We start from the raw sequence: 8,618 nt of genomic DNA, 5'->3' as shown, positions 1-8,618 counted from the left end.
TGGTAAAGGAAAAAGTTTTGCCAAAGAAGTTTGACTTACACTGCTAGAAAGTAACAAGAGTGATGATACACAGTGGACAAAGTGTTAAGGATGAGTCTTAGCAACTGTAAAAGCTTTTTATATCCTCTTCAGGCCTAGTCCATCCCATAAAGGTTACAGTAAGACATGTCCTACCCCGGAGTTAGCAAAACAAGGATGGACAAAGGCTCAAGTGCCATGTTACTGGTCACCTTTAGTGCTTTTTTGCCCCCATATAATTACCCCTTAATCAGTTTCCTTTTTTCCTGCTCTGTTCAAGTTCCTGCACTGCAGTACTGCAGTGTTCCTAAAGTCCCAGCTGGCCTACTCATCTGCTTCCTTATTTTCTAACAGTATGGGGAAAAAAAGGAAACAGGAGGTTACTCCCCTTCTTACCAGTGACTTAGGTAGAGCCTCTGTACTTTCATATCACTCTAACCTCTGCTTAACTTCTGAGTTTGGGAAACCAAATAAAAGATACAGAAACTGTTTTCAACAGGTAGTGTGACTGATACTCCTGCTGTCAGGACTGTATGCAATTGGCATGTCCCCGATTAGTAAACTTATGGCATCTGAAAAAAAGCAAGTTCTTAGTGTCAAAGAAAAATGCTTCTAAGGGTTTGAAGATTTGCTGTAATTTTAATCATTCTACCTGTAATTTTAGTCATTCTACCTTTTTTCTTCTTTACTGACATAAATTTAAAAAGAAAGAATACATGTGTCACTTTCTATACAATAAGTGCTTAGAAGCACTAGTGATTTTTTCTCTATTTATGAGAAGAGAAATTCCTCTAATGTTTGGAGCTTAAATCTGCAATTACAGAAATGTGATACTTTCCTCTACATGGTTTGCTCCTTGGAGCATAACAATTGTAGTAGATGTTTTAATTTCAAGCCCTTACCACAAAAGGTCATTAATTTTCAAATATCTTGAACAAAGCAGCAAGCACCTGGGGTTTTTTTGTTTTTGAGGTAGGCCTGGCCTTCTGTCAGGTGATCTGATCTGCTACTGTACCCACAGTTACAGAATAATCCTAAAACTGTCTCAGTGCCTGAAGTGTCAGCTATGATGGGCATTTGTTGAGTTTTTGGTGGGCCTGTTATTTATTTTTCTGATGAAGGGGTAAAACTGCACATAATCTCATTAGAGCAATGAATAATATTACTCCAAACAGAACATATTTTGCTGCTACAAAAACCAGGAAACTCGGCTACTTGTGACACTACTTCAAAATGTTTGCCTCACTTTATAAAAGCCTGTTTGAGAATTTGCTTAGTTCACTGAAGAAGTGTTGGCTCCTTTTTGGTTTTTTTGAAAGCCCTTTTGTAAGAAAGGGATTAAACCAAGAGACTGAATGAAAGAAAGAGAGGAACGGGTGTCTTAAGGTGTAATCAAGGAGAATTGTGGGAGCCCTGGGAGCTGGCAAAGAGGGAAAGGGGTGATTAGGTGTCATGCTGCAGTGGCTTTCCTCATCCTCTGATCACAGTGCTTCTGGGATAATGCAGCGGCAGAAGTGTGGGAATAACCTCCAAACGAATCCAGCAAGCTTGGTACAAGTACACATGCTACTATGAGATAATTTCTGGGAGACTTTTGGCAGAAAGTAGAAAGGTAGAAGAGAGATGGTGTGATGGTGAAGGTACCTTTCTGTTGGAATGTTTAAATGTGAGATTCCCTTGCTGTTGGGACTCCAGTATGTTCTCACGTGCCAGTGAACATGTTCTCTAGGCTGTGCCACTCGAAGTGCTGAACCAGAGACGTCCCCTTCGCATCAACGAAATGTGTTCATCCTCCTGGTGCATATTGAGACCCTTGTCGCGTTGTACAGGTACGGGCCAGGCCTAGCGAACCGAAATGTCCGAAAGGCCCTGGAAAACCGCCCGGCCCATGAGGTCACAGCGCACAGGAGAGCCCCGGGTCCCTCCCCCGGGCGGGCGGGGCCGGCGCGGCCGAGGCAGCGCGGCCGGAGTGCCGCCTGTCCCTCGGCAGGGCCCCGGCAGGTCGCGGTGCCTCTTACTCTCACCGTCGCTCGCCCCCTGCGGCCGCAGGGAAGGTGGAGCTACCGGCGCTCGGCCGGGCCGGGGGCGCTGACTGCGGCTCCGGGGCGGGGCGGCCCGAGGAGGAGGCGGGTCCCCCTTACCCCGCCTTGGGCTCCCCGCCTCGGCCGCCCCGGCTGCGGCCCCTGCGGCGGGGCGGGCATGTCCGCGGCGCAGGTGTCGGAGCAGCGGGGCTGGAGAGCGGCGGAGGAGCCCCGGCGGCCCGAGCCGGGCTCGCCCCGCGGAGAGGAGGCGGCGGAGGAGGGCGGCCGGAGCAGGGAAGCCCTGGCGCCCAAGGAGAACGCGTGGACGCGGCGCAGAGCCCGGCGGGACAGCCCGTCCCCGCCCGCGGGGGCGGACGGGCGGCTCGGGCCGCCGGAACCAGGTGCGGCGCCGGGGGTCGTGCGGTGCCTTTATTGAATCGGAATGGTTTTGGTTTTGCTTTTGTTTGCTTTTTTTTTTTTTTTTTGTTTTGTTTTTTTTTTTTTGTTTTTTTTTTTTTAAGGAACGAGAGGCGCGTGTTTGTGGGCAGCGGAGCCGGGCCCGGACGCAGCGCGGCGGGAGCCGGGCCGGGCGCGCTGTGTTTGACATACATGGGCAGAGGAGGGAGGCGGACGGGGCGGGTGGACGCGGGGACACGGCCAGGGAGAGGGAGCGCCGTGCTGGCTGCGGGTCCTGGGGGTTGCGAATGGTCTGGCGGTGACCTCCGGCCGGCCCCTGGTGCTGGCAGATAGAGCTGGTCACTTACTCGTCTCGTTTTGCCTCTGTTTAGAAATATTGCTTTGCCGCAGCGCATTTTTGCTAATTATATAGCAAGGCCCTCGGAACGATCCGTTACTTGGTTTTGGTTTCCAGAAGATTTGGATTGTGGAGGCTTTAACTGTTGGCAAAAGCAAGCAGTTTGCTTGCTCCCGGGATTCAGCGTGTTTATGTGGAAAGAGCGAGAGTAGCCACGGTATAATTTTCTGGCCTTTAATCACTACATGTAAGATAAAGTTGCTTTATAGGCACCACACTGACTGAACAGGCGTATGGTTTTGTAGAGTTGGTCGTCAAAGACCCGACTTGAAATTGTCAGGCTTTATGCTTAGAGTTCCTAGAAGTTAGCAGCTTCTTGGAGTATTGTTCTTGGCTGCAAGTAAACTGCTCACCTCAAAATAAATATTTCGACCTGCGATTCCTGAGAATTTCAATCTCAGCACTTGTTCCTGAAGACACCTGACAAACCTTTTTGTGATCTCACACTTTTATCCTTGAGTTAAACACATACTTCTTCACAAACAGAAATATATAATTTATAGTTGGAAGTATACAGGTCAGACAGAGACCACATTCCAGATCACAAAATCTCTACTTACCTGAGAAGCAAACCTTTTGGCAACATATATACTCATCTTTATCATATTGACTGTTTTGTTTGTGTGTACTGACACACTCATAAGTACGTATTTATGCGGAGCTTCCACAATCCAGCTTGCTGGGCAGCAGCTTGTGGTCTGGTCCATTCATGAAAGAAGACTTGTCGCTCATGTTATAATAGTGAGACATCGGAAGCATTGGGAAAGCTGCTTTTGTTGCATTAGCACCTTATGTTTCACCTCTGTAAAGTTTACTTTTCCATTAAAGTGCACAAATAGTTGTTGAAGGAAGGAGAAGGCAGGGGGCAGTGAGTTCATACACTCACATTGTGTAGTTAATTTGTTGATTTTGGAGAACTTCAAGTTATTTTTCTTCTGCAAAAAGTTGTGCTTACCACCTATGAAATTAATATTAAGCTGAGTAGTTGCACTAGAACATACTTTTCAGTGGCCAAGTGTGTAATTGAGCAAATAAGGGAGTCAGTGTTGCTGGTACTGACATCCGTGAAAAACACATACCAGGGTGTGTGTTTTGATTTGACCACCACCGAAAGAACCATGAGGTAAAAGACAAAGCAGCTGATCTTTCGGCTGTTTGAAGGAAGGAATTGCCATGTGCCTCCACCTGCAATAAGGGATGTATTTTGAAGTAACTAATTGCATGTTGGCAAAACAAAATCTGTCACACCAGGCCCTTATGAATGTTGTAGTATGGAAATTAGTCATGTGAAATAATAAGTAGATGAGCAGAAATACTACTGGGATGGAATGTAAAACTATCCGTAAAGAGGATAATAAAATGTAAAAGAATCTCACATCAAAGCAGTGACTGAATCCTGTTTGACTTGTTGATCCTGGCTTAATTTGTTGAAAGTTTCCTGAGAAATGCACATATGGTATGTTCAGTGATCGTTACACACTTGAGAAAATTGACCCCAGTCTGTCATCTTTGGACTTTCAATTTAGGATGGGATTAGTTTGTAATAGAGGCAAACCTGTTTCTTGTTACTGAAGTAAACTGTACCGCCGCTTGACTCTAGAAGGAAAATGTAATATAAAAGACTTAAAATTTTGGCAGAAGAATTTGGTGTTGTTATTATAACCTGTCATATTTTTGTCTCAGATACATTAGTAGGTTTTAATAGTTATAGTAAACCAAACATCAAATGCAAACATATCTAAATTGTTCATGGGATGTTTGTTACCACAGTGTTTCTGACTAGGCCTCTTGTTAAACTTCTCTTTTAAGCAGAATAATTTCAGAATTATACAGCTACTATTACATCCTAATTTGCATTTAACTCCTGGAGAAAGTATAAAACTGGTAGTGAAATTATAGGTTTCTGTCTAATTCAGGAAGAATTGTTTCATTGAAAGGGTTGTTAAGCATTGGAACAGGCTGCTCAGGGAGGTGGTGGAGTGTCAATCCCTGGAAGTGTTCAGGAAATGACTGGTTGTGGCACTTAGTGCCATGGTTTAGCTGACAAGGTGGTATTCAGTCAAAGGTTGGACTTGATGACTTTGAGGTCTTTTCCAACCTTAATAATTCTATGGTTCTAGTCCTGGTGACTGTGGACAGAGGGAGTTAGATTTAGCATAGGCTGTCAAATGATGAAAGATCCTTCTGTGCTGTGCCTTCCTTCCCTTGTCTCCCGTCATAGTGCCCAGCCAATATATTGCAGTAGGTTTTAAGTTCTTCAGGCTGAAACTGTGAGTTACCTATCTGCCACATAAATAATTTGCCCAGGATGAAGTTCTTGAAATAATTTTATTTCAAAAGTTCTCCCACCTCTTTGTTTGATGAAACCCTTTTTGTAAGGTTGCAGAAGGGGATCTAAATGACAACTTCTCTAGTCTGTGATTTGTGTAGGTGATGTGGGTCTCTAATGACTTACTAGATAATTATTCAAAAATTGTTTGTGAAATTTATGAAAGTATTCAGTGCAGCAAAATACTTGTGCTGCTGAAGTGGTTAAAGTGAGTTTGCTTCCTGGTGTGCTTGAATGATGTAGTTAATTAAAATAACCACAGACTTCATTCCTTTATTTTGTGCTCAGTTTGTCTTTCTTCATTGTGTTTATTTCTGGGCATCAAAGAATACGTTTTATCTGTTTGATATTTTGGTAACAGAACCAGTTCACTGCAGTGCTATTGTATAAATTAATTTGCTTTAGTCTGATAGCAAAACAGGTTGTAAAAGTACAGTTTAGTAAAGATATATGAGTTGCTAGGAATGACAAGCTTTGGATTAATAAATTTGTAAATTATCTGATTATCAGATTTTTTGAGTGTATCTAAGACAGGTATTCTCATTAGTTCTTATGAATACACTGAATGCTTTAACAGCAGCTTCTAAAAATTATTCCAAGAATTATCAGAAGGTACAACATAAAAGTTACCCCAACCCTGAAGGGATTGAAAACATGATCTTTACAAAGCTGCTGTCTGTATTTTAGTTGTGTATAACAGCATGTGTGATTTTTGTATGGTAGGTTTTGGGTTGTTTTTTTTTTTTTTAAGCTGGAGACCTTATAAGACAGAAACCCACCTCTCTGTGCTCTAACATGTGCTCCTTTTAGACTGTGAAACTTTGGTAGAAATTGAGTCAGAAGTTGCAGCTTTCTGTGAAGAAGCCAAGAAAAAAACACGTTGAGAAATGAAATATGAGGAAAATAAATAGTATAGTGGTGAATCAATCGTGTATCGTGGATTTTTTTTCCCTATTCCTTGTTGTATTGAAAAACTGACTGGTTTTGAGCAGTGGAAGGATGCAGGTGTCATAACTCATTGCCTTGATTAGATGTACAAATGGTGTGGAGAAGGTCAATCTTAAGGTAGTTTTTGCTATAAAATGCTAGAACTATTGTAGAACAGGATGTTAGCATAATAACTGGGATTCTTTTATTATTTTTCAGACTCTTGACTCTAAATCCATGCTCTAGATTTAAATTATTAAATTCTCCAAGGGATTATTTTGCCACATTGGCAATACTTTCACATTTATCTGTTAAAACGGTAGATTTAAGCATAGCTTACCTTGTTTAAAAATGGAATACACTGTCAAGTTTCAAACTGAGCATTGAAAAGAAAATGTTATACAAGTTAAACAAGCATGTTCCACTTAAGTTTTGAAGAGCTGTTTTGCTGGGTGATTTCAGCTGCTCCCTGAAGCACTTCTGGTATTTATGTGATGTTGTTCCTTCACAAAAGGAAGCCCACGTGCAGCCCAAGTAAAAATAAAACTTGGATATTGTCTAGAAAGTCTTACAGCATAAACTGTGCTTGTATCTAAATTAGAATGTGTTCCACCTATTATGAATAGACTTTGCTTTCAGAATAAATTTGCAATATCATACCTCCCTATTCATCAGGAAAAATTACTTGCTGACAAGTTATTTGCAGAGCTTCAAACCATCCATTCTGAAGTCCTACTACTGTAAGTGTAGTTTGCCTTGTGATCAGTAGTACTTTGGGGATACATCTTAAGCACAAACTTTACTCCTCTTATCTCTGCACAGCCATCCAGTCTGCTTTTCCTTCTCAATTGTCATTGTCCTAGAGGATTGCTGCAGTTTTGGTGGTTCCAAAATTTATTTTTCATTTTTCAGACCCGTCATTCTATGTGTCTTTACATACTGCACTTGGCATGTTTGTACAACCGCATCTTTCTACAGAAAATACTTTGTATTAGGATGGTCTACTAAGAGACTTGGAAGAACCATAATAAAAATGGCTTTGAAAGCTGATTTCTGTTTTCATGTGGATGGCATCTTTACTGGATGGAGTTCAGTGATTGAAAGGAGATCTTTGGCAATTAAACTGCCTCATCCTTGACTTTATTTAATTTCTCCCACACCCTCAAAACAAAGCTGAAACCCAGGAAGTAAAGTCAATGAAGATAACTGAATTCTTTTATCAACACAGCATGCCACTAGTGAACAGATTCCTTGTAGCATATGACAGAATGAATCATTTTAATACAGTTAGGTTGGAATAGTTAGTGAAATAGTTTATTTGGAAGGACTTATTGAATTCTGCTGGAGCCATGTACTAAAGGTGCCACTTCGAGTACTCAGTGCTGTTATGTGATGTTGAAACCAAACCTGGAGTGATGTTAAGCACAGAGCTTTTATCTGAACATGGCCTAGAGTAAGTTTTGCCTGAACAGTGGCTTTAGGTTGTTCATGATAACAGAACAGATGTGACCTGGGTAAAACCTTTAAGTGATCAGTTGTTAAGTTCTTTTGCTCTCCCACCCTCCTTTTTTGTTTTTCCTGCCCCTTTATCTTCCCTTTCATGCTTCACACTAAAATCCAACTCCCACGTGATAAGTCCTAGAAAGCCGGCCAAGAAAGATCTGTTCAATTTATTTTTGAGCATGGCTCTTTTGAGAGGACAAGGAACTCTGTGGATTTGTTGTCAGGTAGGGAAGTATAGAGTGTGATGAGATATCAAGCCTTTGAATTCAGAAAGGGCATCATCAACCAGGCGGTGTGTTGCCTAATATTAATTTTCTTTTTGTTTAGTTTGCAAATACATCTTCCAAGTCTTAGATTACTCCATTCAGATAGAAGAGATTCCTTAAAACGAGTTGAGTCTCATTCTACTCTATTCAGATAGCCTCTTCTGTTGCCTGGTGTAATATCTAATATCTAATGACTAAGATAGTGCAGCAACATTGAGTCTTAAATTTTTGAATGCCTTGCTACACCCTAGTGACACACAGAGTAGAAGTTCTGACAGAGCAGCCCTGCAGCAGCAATTTTAAGTAAAAGTGCTGTGAGATGGAAAAAGGGCTTCAGTAAGGTAATTGGGCAGAGATGTGTGTTTACAGCCGTGCTATGGCCAGTCGGTTTACCTGTACAGGTAAGTGGCAGTTCTGTTGGAGAAAATTACAAATTTGTTTGCTGTTCCACCTCCACAGCCGTTTGTCTTGTTTTGTTAAGGGCAATTAGTTTACTCTTGAATGACAAGTGAAAATTAGGATTACACTATCAGTGTATGTTTCTAAAAGCTCTCAGTCTAAAGTTAATTGAGGCTGAATGACACAAAAGAGGCAGTTTGAGGGTGTGTGTTTTGTCTTTGTTTTAAAAAGTAGATCTGTAGAAGAGGCAAATCCTGCTGGTAAATGATGTAGCCAAGGTGAACAGGATTCACTGAGTTCACGAGACGTGCAAGTCGCATATAGTATATACATGAAATATA

General features: G+C 41.9%; 1 protein-coding gene across 2 annotated transcripts in view; it reads left to right on the top strand.

Annotated features, from left to right (window-relative positions):
• The first annotated feature begins 1,960 nt into the window (after positions 1–1,960).
• Positions 1,961–8,618, top strand: part of LARP1B (La ribonucleoprotein 1B) — a 28,408-nt gene continuing 21,750 nt past the window's right edge. Inside the window, exon 1 of one of the 2 annotated variants that reach the window (XM_027715989.2) lies at positions 1,961–2,440. In XM_027715989.2, coding sequence (XP_027571790.1) covers positions 2,218–2,440 — 223 coding nt within the window. In that variant the 5' untranslated portion in view covers positions 1,961–2,217. The remainder of the gene's footprint in view (positions 2,441–8,618) is intronic. The other variant, XM_027715988.2, reaches the window with a different exon arrangement.

This window comes from Pipra filicauda, unplaced genomic scaffold (assembly GCF_003945595.2).
Source record: "Pipra filicauda isolate LSUMZ 115617 unplaced genomic scaffold, ASM394559v2 scaffold30_size5312502_pilon, whole genome shotgun sequence".
Classification (NCBI taxonomy): domain Eukaryota; kingdom Metazoa; phylum Chordata; class Aves; order Passeriformes; family Pipridae; genus Pipra; species Pipra filicauda.
Note: the sequence above shows the minus strand (reverse complement) of the source record. Positions and strands in the feature narration are given on the sequence as shown.